The 18,398-nt window shown below is 41.8% G+C and overlaps 1 protein-coding gene across 2 annotated transcripts in view; it reads left to right on the top strand.

Moving 5' to 3' along the window:
- Positions 1–13,251, top strand: part of LOC311068874 (NLR family CARD domain-containing protein 3-like) — a 33,622-nt gene extending 20,371 nt beyond the window's left edge. For both annotated transcript variants that reach the window (XM_084091644.1, XM_084091645.1), the window contains 3 exons: positions 11,568–11,741; positions 11,825–11,871; positions 11,962–13,251. In XM_084091644.1, the coding sequence (XP_083947770.1) occupies positions 11,568–11,741; positions 11,825–11,871; positions 11,962–12,518 (778 nt within the window). In that variant the 3' untranslated portion in view covers positions 12,519–13,251. The remainder of the gene's footprint in view (positions 1–11,567; positions 11,742–11,824; positions 11,872–11,961) is intronic.
- Positions 13,252–18,398: the final 5,147 nt, after the last annotated feature.

Genomic DNA, 18,398 nt, shown 5'->3' with positions numbered 1-18,398 from the left:
GAATTGATGTTCAGCAAATAAAAAAACAGATCTAATACAAATGAACAGATGATAAAGCTTGGGTTGCTGAATATTCTATCTCTTACTTCAAAAGCACTTATTGTTAATGATATGATCACAGATTATAACCTAGATGTGCTGTGGTTGACAGAAACCTGGCTAAAAATAGACGATTACATTACTTTAAATGAGTCCACCCCCCAAGATTATTGTGATAAACATGAACTTCGTTCAAATATAATTCTTTTGAAGTGTTGGTGCTTAATGTAACACTATGTAGTGTAAATGATAAATCACGTTTGAGATTTGTGCTGGCTGCTGTATACAGGTCACCAGGGCACCATTCAGACTTTATCAAAGAATTTGATACATTTCTTTGAGAATTTTCTATCAGAGTTAGTACTGACTGCAGATAAAGTCCTAATTGTTGGTGATTTTAATATACATGGAGATAATGAAAAAGATGCATTGGGTAAACCACCCAGCTGTATTAATGACATACAGTATGTTGCTAATTCTGTGTGAACCGGAAGTTTCCATCAGGATTACTTCACTATGTGACTTATTTCCAATGAAAAAGATTGAAAAAGAGATCTCTCATCTCTAGCTCACAGTCGTCACTCAAAGAAACTGGAACTGGACTGTGGATATACAACAAGCAAGCACTTCTTCATTTAAGGTGGTATGTCATTCATTGCAATATGCATGTTTACTGCCAAGCATTTCGGGTATTGACAACATGCTTGTTGCTATGGCTTTTGCGGGTATTGGCAACATACTCGTTTAGGTCATCTGGGTAAGGCCAACATACTTGTTGCTTAAGGCTTTCCGGTATTGTAGGTAACATGCTGTTGCTCAAGCTTTTCAGGTATTGGCAACATGCTTGTTGCCTTGGTTCACTCAGGTAACTACAAAAGCATCCAGATTACGCTGTCATTTGGGTTTGGGGGATATTGGCATATGGTTTTGTTTTGGGGGGTTATTGCTGCTCTCCCTGCTCTTATCCATGCTAGGCTGCATGGATGCGCAGGGAGTTCTCGCCCAGAACAGAACCATACCGCCAATCCAAACTGTATGCTAATTGTCAATCGTATTTGACGATAGTGGTATTTGACTGACAGAAATCAAGCATAGCGTTAGTTCTGGCAGGTCACATTAGTCAAGCTCGCATCAGCTGATTCTCAGCTGATCCACATCTACCTATAGGAATACGACGCCTATCACTGTATACATATATAAGCTCCTTCAGTATTATCAGCAGCTATTGCGTTTCTCAGGAGTTAATTACCCTCCTCCATCCTGAGCTCCTCCTCTCGCCCAGTCAGGATTAGGCATTCTGATTCCCCTTGAATCAGAATAAATTCTCGAATTATGTTGTACTTTAAAAATCTTGAATTAAATATATTTGCATACATTCATGTTGGTTCTGTTCTGTTTACCCCAAGGGGGGTTATTGCTGCTCTCCCTGCTCTTATCCATGCTAGGCTGCATGGATGCGCAGAGAGTTCTCGCCCAGAATGGAACCATACCGCCAATCTAAACTGTATGCTAATTGTCAGTCGTATTTGATGATAGTGGTCCTGACAGAACTAAGGTTTTGTTTATTTTCTTCAAATAGGGTTGAAAAATAAGCAGATCTAACAGTTTTTAAGGCCTCTCTGTACGCAATCGTGCTCTCTTTCCATGAAATGCGAAAAAACTCTAGTTTTGTTGCGCTCCATTTTTCTGGCTGCTCTCTTACACATGCTAAACATGATCTAGCAACATAGTGTGTGTGTGTGTGATACAATTGTGTTTATTGAATAAATTAAATTATGTAAATGTTCATGTTTAAACTGTAAAGGCAATGATTAGTGTAGTTACTAAAGTCCATCCTGAATTAGTCACCTTCATTTATATAGCGCCTTTAACTGTATGGACTGTTTCAAAGCAGCTTTACAGTTATAATAGGAAATTAAAGTAACAGAGATTGTTTTGGCTTTACAACAGCTCTTAAATAAAGTTATTGTCCAACTAAAGTGAGTTCCTTTTCGTTCGGTCACTCCTACATCACGTCGGTAGGAGTTACCAATGAATTGGGATCACGCTAGGGAGACCAATTGCCTTCGAGTGAAACTAAAATGAGCCAATGAAGATTGGCATGCGGGATTTGCATTCCGCGCCCCGCCTGCCGGTGCGGGTATAAAGCGGAAGCGAGCGCATACACAAATCGCTTAGCTGCTGATAATACTGAAGGAGCTTATGTATATGGTGATAGGCGTCGTATTCCTATAGGTAGATGTGGATCAGCTGAGAATCAGCTGATGCGAGCTTGACTAACGTGACCTGCCAGAACTAACGCTATGCTTGATTTCTGTCAAGACCACTATCGTCAAATACGATTGACAATTAGCATACAGTTTGGATTGGCGGTATGGTTCTGTTCTGGGCGAGAACTCCCTGCGCATCCATGCAGCCTAGCATGGATAAGAGCAGGGAGAGCAGCAATAACCCCCCAAAACAAAACCATATGCCAATATCCCCCAAACCCAAATGACAGCGCAATCTGGATGCTTTTGTAGTTACCTGAGTGAACCGAGTATGTTGCCAATACCCGCAAAAGCCATAGCAACAAGCATGTTGTCAATACCCGAAATGCTTAGTAGTAAACATGCATATTGCAATGAATGACATACCACCTTAAATAAAGAAGTGAAAATTGAGATATCAAAATGAATCAGCTGCTTGCTTGTTGTATATCCGCAGTCCAGTTCCAGTTTCTTTGAGTGACGACTGTGAGCTAGAGATGAGAGATCTCTTTTTCAATTATCTTTTTCATTGGAAATAAGTCTGTAACGAGGTTCAATAGTTATGGGAAGAAGGAGGCGGGAACCGGCGAACATTCAACATTTTAATGATAAAAATAAACCAAATACAAAATGAAAGTAAAAGCCAGCAGCCCCTCACGGACGACTGCTGGCCACACAAAACACAACATAAAATCAGGCCTGTCCTCTCTCGCTCTTCACTGTCGTCGCTCCTCCTTTATGCTTCCGCTCCTCCGTGAGAGATTCGAGACCGGTGCGTCTCGCAGGTGTCGCTCATCAGAGTAATCACGCCACCGGCCTCATGCCGCTCTCTCACGGCCCTCGGCCTCGTCCTGCTCGCCACATACCCCCATCGCCCCTCGCAGGCCGGGGGGTACCCACGAGACTGCGCTCTACTCCCCCCCTCCCCCTCCTCCGGGGAGACCGAACACGGCGGCTGCGGTACCTGGGGGTATGGACAGACGAGGCGAGAGAAAAGGAGACGGAAGCATGAGGAGCGACAGAGACGAGAGAGGGGAGAGAGGAAAAAAAAAAAATCAAAAAAAAAATGATTAGTCCGGTTCCCACAACGCGCTGCCATCTGGCCCTGCACCAGCTGGGCGATCTTCTCCGCGGTGCCTGGCGGTGCCGCTGGATAGCCCTCGGTGGACGGCACGAGACTCCTCCGCCGCCTGTTGGACGGCGACGGCTCCTCCGGATACGGGCAGACGGCAGGAATCCCCCGTTCCCTGCTCCTCCCCATCATGGCGGACGACAGCAGGCTCCGGCCCACGGCGAACGGCGGCGACTCCTCCTCTCCCTCACGGACGGCAGCCGTCCCTCCAGCACCCAGGCGGCCAGCAGCGAGCTCGACCGTCCCCCCGGCAACTCACTCCAGTGCACCGCCTCGAGCGTCCATGGCGACGGACTCTGCTCACCATGCTCGATGGCACCGCGGATTCCCCACAGCGGCGAGGGCTCTTTGACAGCGCGTTCCTCCTTCTTCCCGGGTTTCGGCACCAATGTAACGAGGTTCAATAGTTATGGGAAGAAGGAGGCGGGAACCGGCGAACATTCAACATTTTAATGATAAAAATAAACCAAATACAAAATGAAAGTAAAAGCCAGCAGCCCCTCACGGACGACTGCTGGCCACACAAAACACAACATAAAATCAGGCCTGTCCTCTCTCGCTCTTCACTGTCGTCGCTCCTCCTTTATGCTTCCGCTCCTCTGTGAGAGATTCGAGACCGGTGCGTCTCGCAGGTGTCGCTCATCAGAGTAATCACGCCACCGGCCTCATGCCGCTCTCTCACGGCCCTCGGCCTCGTCCTGCTCGCCACAAAGTCACATACTGAAGTAATCCTGATGGAAACTTACGGTTCACACAGAATTAGCAACAAGTCATTAATACAGCTGGATGGTTTAATGCAACAAGCGTGATGCTGATACTTGGATATATTTAGTCACAAATATGTAGGTTTGAATAAATTCCAGTCACTAGATAAGGTATTTGTTGACGTGTACTACGTACACTGTCACTTGTCAATGATGTCCGAATCCACTTTTGCTAGTTTAACAGCGGGAAAAATGGTCGGCGCGCCAGGCACATGGTCTAAAAATGATTAATGTGTGTGTTTAAGCGCAAAGGACCTACTGTGTCTAAAGTGCTGGAAAAGAGAGAGTCAAAAGTTTCTGTCGCAATATCAAGATCTTCTAAGCCAGGGGAGCCCAACCCTGCTCCTGCCGATCAACTGTCCTGCACAGTTTGTCTCCAACCCTAATCAAACACACCTGAAGCAACCAATTAACGTCTTCAGGATCGCTTGAAAATTAAAGGCAGGTGTGTTTGATTAGGGGTTGGGCACCCCTGTTCTAAGCTATCTGGGATGCTGAGGAGATGAAACTGATCAGGAATTTTATTAATAAAGCAATCTTTAGTAGCAGAAGTGATAGGTCTAACATATTTGTAACACGGAGTCTGCTTTTCAGCCTTGGCTAACATGAGACTAGATAATGATCTGAGATGTCATCACTCTGCTGCAGAATTTCAACAGCAACAACATTGATTCCATGTGATAATATTAGATCTAGAGTATGATTACAACAATGAGTAGGTCCTGACACGTGTTGTCTAACTCCAATAGAGTTCAGAATGTCTTTAAATACCAATCCCAATGGATCTTTTTCGTTATCTACATGTATATTAAAATCACCAGCAATTAGGACTTTATCTGCAGCCAGTACTAACTCTGATAGAAAAATGGTGTCCTGGTGGCCTGTAGCCAGCACAAATCTCAAATGTGATTTATCATTTACACTACATAGTGTTACATTAAGCACCAACACTTCAAAATAATTATATTTGAATGAGGCTCATGTTTATCACAATAATCTTGCGGGGTGGTCTCATTTAAAGTAATGTAATCGTCTATTTTTAGCCAGGTTTCTGTCAACCACAGCACATCTAGGTTATAATCTGTGATCATATCATTAACAATAAGTGCTTTTGAAGTAAGGGATAGAATATTCAGCAACTCGAGCTTTATCATCTGTTCATTTGTATTATATCTGTTTTTTTATTTGCTGAACATCAATTCAATTTGGGAGTTTTTTGTATTTCCTAATTTGGGGAACAGACACAGTCTCTATATGATGATATCTAGGTGAAAGAGGCTCTATGTGATGGGATTTATCTGGCCTCAGTGACGTGAGACAGCTAGCAGACGGCCGGTTTAGCCAGTGTGTCTGCTTCCTGACCTGAGCCCCAAATCGTCATGTTTGAGCTCTAAGACCGTGCCATATGTGCCATATTACTAGAGAGAATAGCAGCTCCATCCCAGGAGGGATGAATACCATCTCTTTTCAACAGGTCAGGTCTGCCCCAAAAACTTTTCCAATTGTCTATGAATTATATATCATTTTGCGGACACCACTTAGACAGCCAGCCATTGAGTGAGGACAGTCTACTGAGTATCTCATTCCGACGAACAGGAAGGGTGCCAGAGCATATTACAGTGCCTGACATCATACTTGCGAGTTCACACACCTCTTTAACGTTAATTTTAGTGATCTCAGACTGGCGAAGTCGAACATTATTAGTGCCGACGTGAATAATAATCTTAGAGAATTTACGATTAGCATTAGCCAGCACTTTTAAATTTGCTTTGATGTCAGGCGCTCTGGCTCCCGCATAAACATGTGACTATGGTGGCTGGTGTCTCTATTTTTATGTTTTGTGTAATAGAATCGCCAATAAAAAAAAAATAAAAAAAAGAAGGCAAGCATGAATGGCAGGTTAACAGGCTAGCGAGCTACTAGCGTATTGTGCTAGCAATGTCAGATTAATGTGATAGGCAATATTAGACTATATCTAATATATGTTGATGAGTAAGTTATATTTAGCAATATAAACAAAAAGGAATGATAAGAGGAATGACAGATGCAAACCAGCAGCAAGGCAGACAGGAGCAATCGATCAGCAGCAAGGCAGACGGGAGCAATCAGGGAAGAGATGCCAACAATTCACCTTTTGACTAGAGAAATGCAGGCAGCAGTCAGTGATGTGCCTCTCGCTGTCTGGCTGCTGTAGTTTATAGATATCCTTCAACAACACAAGGCGGGATACAAGGCTGGAGCTGGAACTCCAATGCTACATTTTCCATATATTGTATTTAATGTAAGTAATGTCCACAGCTTGTAATAATTACTTCAATGAACTCATTGTTTCTGCATTAAATTATACATTGTTAGCTAACTGCATGATTTTTATATGTACATTTCTGAAATACATTTCTGAAATACAAGACATAGCCATGTATGATAACATATCACTCTAATTTATAATGTAGACATGCATTTACTGTAAAGCTGCTTTGAAATTATATGTATTGTGAAAAGTTCTACACAAATAAATGTGATTTGAATTGAACAGGATCTGATACAGCTTCACATGCAATTCTCTTTTCTACACAACAATACACTGCTCTGCTCTTTTATCCTCCCATCATATAACTCAGAAGCACAGAAATAAATTGTTACGATGAGGTAGAATCAAAGGAGGAAGCAGGATCCAAATCCACATGCAGCACTTTATTAAATAAACCCAGAACTTCATAGATGCAGACAGACTCAAGATCAAGACTCAGGAACAAAACAACATTCAACATCAAGAACCCACAAACACTGACACAAGACACAGGGTTTAAATACAGAGGCAAACAAGCTAAACAAGATAACAAGGGGGTGTGGCTAATCAGAAACACCTGGGGAAACTAATCAACATAACAGGGAACTGCTAACCATGGGACAAGACAGGGGAACACAGACATGAATCATAACATAAATGCAGAAAGAGAACTGATCACATGACACCTTACATAACCTCTAATGTGAGTCATTTACTGCACAACTTCTGCAATTATATTCATACTGATTTCATTTATCTTAAATACTGGTTAGGGCTTTCTTTATAATAGAAATAAAGATAATTAAATTATATAAAATTATATTACATATGTAACTGAGAGTTTCAGAGATAGTGAAACAATGAGCTTATAATAGAAAATAATGAGCTATTTGTTATACAGCTATTTGAACAAACATTTATTTCATTAGACATTATAAGAGCGATTTTCTAAAAACTGATCAAAAACATCAGAGCTGATTAGAACACACTCACACTCTTTATCAGTAGATGAATCAAAGCCCATTTAAAACCTCAACAAATGAAATATCACAGTGAAACACAGAGATCATTCATCGAAATGTAAATGTGAACCGTTGGAGGACTGCATGTAAGATTACAAATCTGAAGGGGGTTTATTATTAAATTACTGCTAATATATTTATTTATTAGAATTATATACACATTCATTATATACACATTTTATAATATATGTTATTGCTTATATTTGAAAAGTACATTGTGATGTGGTTAGTAGAGAAATATGAAAAAGGTTTTTGTTTAAGTGAGACATATAAAGAGAATTAGGGCCCTATCTTACACCCAGCGCAATGCAGCGCCAAGCGCGACGCAAGTGTTTTTTGGTAGTTTCAGTCCGACGTAGTTATCATTTTCACGTCCTGCGCCACATTGTTTAAATAGCAAATGCATTTGCGCCCATGGTCTGAAAACGCTGTTCTGGTGTGTTCTGGCGCATTGTTAGCGCGTTGCTGTTTTGAGGCAACAGAAATAGACTGACTAATGTCAATGGCGTAATATTTTTTTGTTATTTAATGAGCGCCAATGTTAGTAATGTGCGCCTATAGGCAGGTCCACAACGTGCAAACACTCTGCTTATTAAACACACAGGGATGCACAGCAGCACACAAACATGCCAAATATTTAAAATAAAAGGATTACAATGTAAAAGATTATTATTGTGTACATAAAGATGAGACTCTGATTTAACACACGTGAATCTGGTTTAACACAAGTAAATCCCAAAACACACCCATTACATTAAGAGAATAGGGACAACCCTTTTAGACCATGCGCCTGGCGTGCTGACCATTTTTCCCATCGTTAAACTAGCAAAAGTGTATTCGGACACGCCCTAAGTGAACTTTTGCCGTGCGCTTTAGACCATGCGCTTAGATTGTTAAAATAGGGCCCTTAACCCTCTGGGGTCTAAGGTGTTTTTGGGGTCCTTGAGATGTTTTGACATGCCCTGACATTTGTGCTTTTTTCAGTTGCTTATAAACATATTAATGGCAAAGGTGTAATTACACTCTATTTAGCACAAACAGGGCTACCATAATATGTGAGCAACATGTATGTACATGTTTGTATTTTTGAGAGAATAATGTTTATGCATGGTTATTGAAAAAACTAAAAATTTTAGTTTCTGAAATAAGGCCACAAAAGACATAAACTAAATATGTGTCCACAAGACTTTTGACTAATGGATGTTGTCGCCTAGAGTTTTTGTTTCAAAATGATCTGAAAATCATCCTGCCTAATCATTCACATAAAACAATACATTGATTTAAATTTTGTAAGACACTTTTTGTTTGGAAAGGCAATATGTGTGGGGGCATGAAGGATCATGAATAATGCTCTGATTCACACCTGAGAAGACAATGACCCACATAATGAGCTGCATAATGAGCCTTTCATTCAGGTGTGTCACTGAGAGGGTACCACAAGAAAGAATGTGAGGACTTTTTTTGAATGCATGCATTTCTAACATTTCTAAATATTTCTAGTAACCATGCAGTTAATTCTCATACTGTATTTTCAGAAAATTTTGGAATATATCCTCTCCCCAAATGTGTCACTAATAAAAAACAATAATAAATAACTTAATGAGAAGGTTTATATTGACCTATTAAGATGTTGCTTACATCTACCTTGTAAATATATTTTTTGCTATTTTATTAAACAGTTTTCACATGTAAATCAACAACAACTAAACTGGCAGCAGATTAAACTTGATGTGTTTTATCCAGCTGATGTGGGTGTTGACACGTTTGCATGGATTGCCTCAGATCATTTGCGTTTGAATAGCGCGCACTCTCCGTGGGCGTGGTCACATTAACACTTAATGAGATGAAATGAAATGACTGACATCTCTCTCTTTTCATACTGATTACATAAACAGAGAATATTTGTTTTTTATATAAATTACTTCATTTAAAAGAAGAGAATTCAAGCTTCATGCCTGTGTGTCTGTATGCCTGTGTGACTGAGTATTCGCTGAGTTACAGTTCATTTTCGGAAGCGTTTCAGAATGGACTTCACTGACAGAGAGAGGCAGAACTCGCATCATAATTATTTTTCTTTATTTAGCGAAAAGCAAAACACTTTGTTTTTATTGTGAGTATACATGAAAAAAAATAGACACTTAACAGGATTGAATGATGTATAACCAAATCAAAATCAACAGAGTATTTTGAGTTTCTTTTGCACTGATAAGAAAAAAAGCGAGCAGATCACGCCGGCGTGATCGTCGACCCCAGGGGGTTAACCCTCTGGGGACCACAAACGCGCCCGCGCGTTTTGCTCGTTTTTTTTTTTAGCAATGAAAATAAACACTAAATGCTCTGTTAATTTTGATCTTTCATTTTCGTGTAATACATCAATCGATCCTGTTCAGTTTCTATTTTTTTTCTGTATACTCACAATAAAAATAAAGTGTTTTGCTTTTTGACAAATAAAGAAAAATTAACATGATGCGATTTCTGCCTTCTCTCTGTCAGTAAACTCCCATTTGAAACGCGTTCGAAAATGATCTATAACTCCGCGAAAATTCAGTCAAACAGGCAAACAGACCCACGGGCATAAAGCTTGAGATCGCATCTTTTAAATGAAGTCATTTATATAAAAAACAAATATTCTCAGCTTCTGTAATCTGTATAAAAAGAGAGCGACTCCTGTCGAGCTCATTAGGAGCTCATTCACAGTAATGTGACCACTCCCCGGAGAGCGCGTGCTATTCAAACGCAAATTCTGAGAACTATTTCAGAGCTGTGAAACGCCCACATCAGCTGTAAACAAAGCGCGTCGCGACTCCTCGCGAGTGAGACATTATAGCCTACCTTATGGAGAAAATATTCCTCAGAACAGTGCTGATGAGGAGCAATATCTCCTGAAATGAGGAGCAGATTCCGCTGAGGAGTGAGGTAGGCTGTTTTCTTTTCTCACGTGTGGAATAATGTTATGGAATAACGTTAGTGTAGGCCTATGTAAACCGCAAAAAGATGAATCGCATTTCTATAATATGACTCGCCTTTCTGTGAGATGAATGAAGGGGACATATTTGTAAAGACTGTTTAGCCTAAATATGAATCGCGCGTCTGTGTGTGAAAGAATAAACTGCTTTGCTATAGCCTACTGAGATGAGTAAAAATCGATGAAATAAAATATGTTGAAATAAAATGTATTTGTATAAGCAACGTATTAAACTGCAAAAAAAATAATATTTTTGTCAAAAATAAATTCATAGACTAAGATGTTAGATGTTCCAATGTTGGCTATATTCAAACTAATGAATACATATGATAAAATGTAGGCCTATAATCTTTTTTTTTTTTTTTTTTACAAAGAAAGAGTACACTTGAAATATTGTTGAAATTGTAATTATTGTTGTAATTGTAACATTTTGAATAAAATAGCAAAACATATTTACAAGAGAGATGTAAGCGAAATCTTAAATGGTCAATATAAGTCTTCTTCTAAATACATCTTTTGTCCTTGCATTGTGGCTCAGTCAGTTTCACACCTGAGTGAATGGCTCATTATACAGAGTGGGTGGGACATTCATAATCTAAGGTGTAAACTACTCCTCCCCCTCGCATATTGGCTTTCCAAGCAAAACCTGTTTTACACCATTTAAATCAATGTATTTTTTTTTGTGAACGATAAAGCAAGACTATTTTTACATCATTTTGAAGCTAGAACTCAAAGGGACAACATCAATTAGTCAAAAGTCTTGTGGACACATATTTAATATGTGTTTTGTGGTCTTAATTCAGCAACTTTCATTTTAATTTTTTTCAATAACCACGCATAAACATTATTCTCTTAAAAATACAAACATCTACATACACGTTGCTCGCATATTATGGTAGCCCTGTTTGTGCTATATAGAGTGAATTTACACCTTTGCCATTAACATGTTTATAAATAACTGAAAAAAGCACAAATGTCAAGGCATGTCAGAACATCTCAAGGACCCCAAAAACAGCTTGGTCCCCAGAGGGTTAATGATACTCACTCAACTGTTGAGTGTTGTATGTGTGTTTGTAGATGATGAGGCTGTTTTGATCCATCTGTAGGTTGTCTGGCTGTATGGTGACAGAGGAAGGCTGTGGTTTTGTGTCTTCAGTTCTGAGTTCAAACCTGTCACACCTGAGAGAGCTGGATCTGAGCTACAATCACCCAGGAAATTCAGGAGTCAAGCTGCTCTTGGACAAACTGAAGGACACACACTGTTCATTGCAGATACTCAAGTGTGTCAAACACTGATACTGATATACAGAACATGTGTGTGCATGACCCATATCTACATTAATGTGTGTTTGTGTGTTTATAGTGTGGATCATGGAGGAGAGATCATGATGACAGCAGGACTACGAAAGTGTACGTCTATTCACACACACACACACAAACACACACACTCGTCTAATGAATGTTTTGTTGTTATAGATGTTTCTCTCTTCTTGTGTCCAGATGCCTGTGATCTCACACTGGATCCAAACACAGCAAACACACATCTCATTCTGTCTGAAGAGAACAGGAAGGTGACGCGTGTGAAAGAGCATCAGCCGTATCCAGATCATCCAGAGAGATTTGATGAGGAACCTCAGGTTCTGTGTGGAGAGAGTCTGACTGGACGGTGTTACTGGGAAGCTGAACGGAGCGGAGATGCTGAAATATCAGTGACATATAAAGGAATCAGCAGAAAAGGAACGAGAGGCTGTATGTTTGGGTCCAATGACAAATCCTGGAGTCTGTGGTGCTATGATAACAGATTCACTGTCTGGCACAAATATAACAGAACTGATATACCTGCCGTCCATTCATCCTCTAAGAGAGTAGGAGTGTATGTGGATGTGTCAGCTGGCACTCTGTCCTTCTACAGCGTCTCTTACACACACACTCTCACACACTTACTTACATTCACTAACACATTCACTGAACCCCTCTATGCTGGATTTAGGGTGCTTGATTCCTCAGTATATCTGTGTCAGTTTAAAACACAGAAACACACACAACTGAAACTGTAAGAATAATTGATGATGGGCCAATGAATTATTTAAAAAGTAATGCATACCGGAGGTGGTAATGCATTTCATGACATTGAAGTATTTTACAATCATCAGTTATTTTATTCATTGTAGTAAATGAAAGGGGTGATATCCATACTGTGTTTCTCTATGAAAACAATATTGATTACTGTAGGCCATTGTCGACACTCAGTAAACTAATAAAATAATCTTTTCAGTTTTGTAACTTCACACATTCACATGCAAAGCTGGAGATCATGTGATCTGTAATTATTATTATTATTAGATCTTGAGCTTTTCACTAGAACACACCCAAGACCCAAAGTCAAGTCAAGTCACCTATATTTTTATAGCTCTTTATATAATACAGTGATAACAGGAAAATGATGCATTCCGGCTGTTGTTCTGCTGAAGTCATTTCAATGTTGATTCCGTTCCATTGTAAAGATCATCAATTATTAAATTAGTTCATTTAATCTATAAATCAGTTCTGCAAAAAAGGCCATTATCCTCTGGCCAAGGAACGAACAGTGTCATTATGATTCAGGCTGTATCACAAGTCAGAATTCAGATCGGGATCGGTAACATTCAATATTCATCCAGTTCCTTTTGCATAAAGATCGATTCATCAAGCCGGTATGGAGCCGAAACTGGCCATAGGGTCTGTGCAGAGGACCTGTCTGGTTCTTGTCTGATATCTGAAATATTAAATTGTTACATGTGATTATTCTAACTGATTTTGACATTGTTCATTTAATGGTTAAAAGGAATAGTCATACATTCGCTCACTTTTAGTGAGGCACAGATGTTATTAAACCTTTCATTTATGGAGTCAGATGAAGTAACGAGTAAATACATATGATCAATGTATTACAAAGTTAACCAACCAATACTTTGCATGAGTGAGGACAGAACACGTGATACCTTCCCCGTGTATTGGCGAACCGGCAATTGGACCAATATAGCGGTATAGCTTTTTATTTCCTTTTATAAATGTTTTAATTCTCCTCGGTTTTATTTTGTGATTATTTGTATATCTTTCTATGTGAAGCAACTCGGTTCACAAAGAGAAAGAGGCAAATAATAGGAAGAGAACAAAAGTCGGTAGAACGGTTCTCTCTTCTCCTGCACAGCTTTCGCATCTCATACGGACACATCCTCTAGGCACATTTGCAGTTGTCATTCTACCTCAAATTGCCATGCATTAAAAGTGTATGCATTAAACATATCATGCAACAGTAGTTAAAATAATAAAATAATACTCACGCCCGGTGGTGAGTACAATCCAATTACCACCAAAGATTGAAACATTGTCACGCACTACTTTTCATGTCCTAACCTCTGATATACGTGTCTCAGCGCAAGCCCTCATCGACTCCGGTTCAGCGGGGAACTTCATCTCAACTCATCTCCTTCAGAAACTGAATGCACCCAAGCAACGATGTTCTCAGGATCTTACCACGTATACACCATTCAAGGAAAACCGCTGGGCAAGGGTCGTATTCTCCCCCACTCTGACGCTCCGCATTGGATGTCTACACTCCGAGGAGATAACATTCATGGTGCTGGAAGAGTCCACTGCTGACCTCATCCTGGGATGCCCGTGGATGATCCAACATCAACCACTCATCGACTGGGACTCTGGTGAGATAATCCTATGGAGTGAGAACTGTTTCAAATCCTGTCTTTCTACTGTTCAAAGAATCCCCAAGAACTCATCATCCTCTTCATCAACTCGGGACTGTCAGAACCTCTCCATCAACTCCACATCCATCGAGAGTCCTGAAGTCATCCATAAAGTAGAGATTCCTGAAGAGTACCGGGCGTTCCAGGATGTCTTCAGTAAGCAGCTGGCTACCAAGTTACCACCACATCGGCCATGGGACTGTGCTATCGACCTGCTACCTGGAGCCACATTACCCAAAGGTAGAGTATACCCTTTGTCCATCCCGGAGCAGAAGGCCATGGAGGAGTACATTGAGGAAGCCCTGCAACAGCAGTTTATCCGACCATCTACATCCCCTGCTGCTTCAAGCTTCTTCTTCTCCGTGGATCGACTACCGTCATCTCAATTCACAAACTGTCAAGCTCAGCTATCCCCTTCCTCTGGTCCCGGCCGCTCTGGAGCAACTAAGAGGAGCTTGTATCTTCTCGAAGTTGGACCTGCGTAGTGCCTATAATCTTATCCGCATCCGTTGAGGTTATGAATGGAAGACGGCTTTCATCACACCCTCTGGGCACTACGAATACCGGGTGATGCCCTATGGCCTGTCCAACTCACCAGCGGTCTTCCAAGGCTTTATGAATGAGATTTTCCAAGAATTCCTCAATAGATTCGTAGTGGTCTACATCGATGACATCCTCATCTATTCCCGAAACCTCACTGAACACCGGCACCACATCACGCAGGTCCTAGAAAAACTTTGTGCGCATCAACTGTACCTCAAGCTAGAGAAGTGCAAGTTCCACACCACCTCAGTCCATTTCCTTGGATATGTCATCGACCAACATGGGACCAACCAGAGGAAGGTGGACACCATCCGGAACTGCTAGAGGAAATTCATCAACAATTACAGCCTCATCAGTTCACTTCTGACATCCACCCTCAATGGCCTGCCCAAGTCTCTGTCCTTCACCCCAGAAGCCTCCAACTCATTCCAACAGCTTAAAGAAGCTTTTCAGACCGCTCCGATTCTGGCTCATCCGAATCCAGATATCCCCTTCATCGTCGAGGTTGATGCCTCTTCTACTGGGGTCGGAGCGTCCTATCCCAGCGGCAGGGTGATCCTCCTAAACTCCATCCATGTACCTTCTATTCTAAGAAGCTGTCCCCGTCGGAGCAGAATTACGACATTGGTAACCGAGAACTGCTTGCAATTAAGCTTGCCTTACAGAGTGGAGACACTGGCTGGAGGGAGCAAATCATCAGTTTGAAGTCATCACCGATCACCGCAATTTAGATTACCTCAGGGAGGCTAAAAGACTCGATGGGCACTATTCTTCACCCGCTTCAATTTCATCATCACCTATCGTCCTGGCATCAAGAACTGTAAAGCTGACGCTCTATCTCGTATTCATCAACCATCTCCTGAAGAAACCCATCCGCATCCTATTCTCCCTCCAGCCATTGTTGTCAGTCCCATCACCTGGAGCATCGACGAGCAAATCTCCCAAGAAAACCTTACCAATCCTGCTCCACCGGGAGGTCCAGAAGGGCTCCTCTACTGTCCAGCCCTTCTGGACTCAGCCCACACTTCTCCGGGCTCTGGACACACAGGTAGCAGGCGTACCCTCTCGCTCCTACGTCAACGCTACTGGTGGCCTCCATGCCTCAGGATGTCTCTCGATTGGTCAAAGGTTGCTCAGTCTGTGCCGTTACCAACACCCCGTTCCACTCCCTATTCCACGTCGACCATGGTCTCACACTGGCATTGACTTCATAACGGATCTCCCTAAATCACGAAATCATACCTGCATCTTCGTCGTTGTTGACCGGTTCTCCAAAGCCTGCAAGCTGATACCTCTTCTAGGACTACCCACTGCCTTTGAAGCTGCAGAGGCTCTCTTTCAGAATGTGTTTCGCAACTTCGGCATCCCTGAAGACATAGTGTCGGACCGAGGACCCCAGTTTATATCCAGAGTGTGGCAAGCTTTCTTTAAACTCCTAGGAGTGTCCGTAAGCCTTTCCTCCGGTTTTCACCCACAAACTAATGGCCAGACTGAGCGGAAGATCCAAAAGATCGGGAGATACCTGAGGGCATATTGCCACCAGAACCAGGACAGCAGGAGCCAATTCCTTACATGGGCCGAATACGCACAGAATTCACTCCGCCAATCCACCACAGGGCTCACCCCTTTCCAGTGCATCCTGGGATATCAACCACCTCTGTTTCCCTGGTCGGGTGAGCCCTCGGAGGTTCCAGCTGTCAACTACTGTTTTGAGCAGAGCGAGAGGGTATGGGACTCGGCTCACGTGCATCTCCAGCAGGCAGTGCGGAGGCACAAGATCCAAGCCGACCGTTGTCGCACCTCAACCCCCCATTACCCCTGTCAGGGATCCACCAGATCTGCACACTCCGCCCACTTGTTCACTCTCCCCGAAAATCATAATTTTTTTGGGTCTGTGAAAAACACACTGTTATAGTGCTTCTCCTTTAATGCTAATGAGCTGCTGGTTCACGGCACAGGGGGCGGAGCCTAAGAAGCCGCGATCAGAGCTAGAACAGGGAAGATGATAATAATAAAACAGACAGTCACAGTAATGGTGTTCATTTCGACCATAAAAATGCCTACAGAGTCAGAGAATATATGCTGTATGGAGCTGGAACAGGTTTAGTTTAGTTTAATTAGGGCCCAAGCCCTGAAAGGGCGAAGGCCCTATTGTTTTCGGTAGGATTATTATTATTATTAGGGCCCAAGCCCTGAAAGGGCGAAGGCCCTATTGTTTTCGGTAGGATTATTATTATTATTATTAGGGCCCAAGCCCTGAAAGGGCGAAGGCCCTATTGTTTTCGGTAGGATTATTATTATTATTATTATTATTATTATTATTATTATTATTATTATTATTATTATTTTGTCAAACTTTCGGGCACTTTTGGGGCCCTTAACATGCTCGAAAACTCTTGAAATTTTGCACACACGTCAGAACCCGCGGCCATCAGGGCCGGACTGAAGCTGGTACCCGGGCGTGGCAGGGGGGCTCGACAGCGCCCCCTGGAACGGGATCCAAACACGTGTCCATAAATCAAACACGCTTGCATGTAATAATATGAAACTCGGTACACATATAGATCTCATTGGGCCGAACAACTTTCGTGCTCTAAGTTTTACGCCAGCCAAACAGGAAGTTGGCTATTTAGCGTTGTTTGGAAACGCATGCTGTGGAATTTAATGTACTCCTCCTAGGGAATTCATCGATTCGCCTCCAAACTCGGTGTGCATGAAGTCAAGACATTGAGGATGCTAAATTGCGGACGGATTTTTGATATCTCGAACGGTTTGGCCGTGGCGAGGAAACAAATTTATGGCGAAAAAATGAAACAGGAAGTGTGTTATAACTTCTGCATACATTAACTGATCTTGATGAAACTTCAGCAGTGTGTTCGTTGTAAGAGGCCGATCACATGGATGTGACTATTGTGAGTCAAAGTTATAGCGCCACCAACAGGCAGCAGGAAGTACATCACTTTCAAAATGCTTTGAAATCAGTGTCTTATTTTTACCCGATTTGCTTCAAACTTTATGCGTACAATGTAGACACACGGCAGATGTAAACCTGTGAAAGGATTATTGATATCTTAGATACTGTTGCCGTGGCAACGCATCAAACTTTAATATTATTTTTTGATGCTTTTGAGACTCTTAACATACTTGAAATTGCATGAAACTCAACAGACACATCACATTTATTAGCCCGTAGACATGTGCAAAGTTTCAGAAACGGGCGTGGTGGAATGGCTCAGTAGCGCCACCTTTAGTCAAAAATGGGGGCTTAGTTTTTCCTAGAATCACAAAACTTGGTATGTGTATTGTTCTCATCAAGACGGACAACTTTCTAATTTACATGAACCATCTCCGACCAACAGGAAGAGAGATATTTTGGTTTGAATGTGGATTTTCTGAAGAATTTTCTCTCCCTCTCTCTGTGTCTGTGTGTGTGTGAGGGGAGGGGGGGATTTGACTATTGCTTTTATATTGTTAATCAAGGTTTCAGGGGCTTTTGGGGTCCTTAACGTGCTCAAAAACTCTTGAAACTTTGCACACAGGTCAGAACCCACGGCCATCAGGGCCGGGCTGAAGCTGGTACCCGGGCGTGGCTGGGGGGCTCAACAGCGCCCCCTTGAACGGGGTTCTAAAACTTGATCCATATATCAAACA

Source organism: Abramis brama, assembly GCF_963993115.1.
Source record: "Abramis brama genome assembly, chromosome: 18".
NCBI lineage: Eukaryota > Metazoa > Chordata > Actinopteri > Cypriniformes > Leuciscidae > Abramis > Abramis brama.
This window is presented reverse-complemented; position numbering and strand designations above follow the sequence as displayed.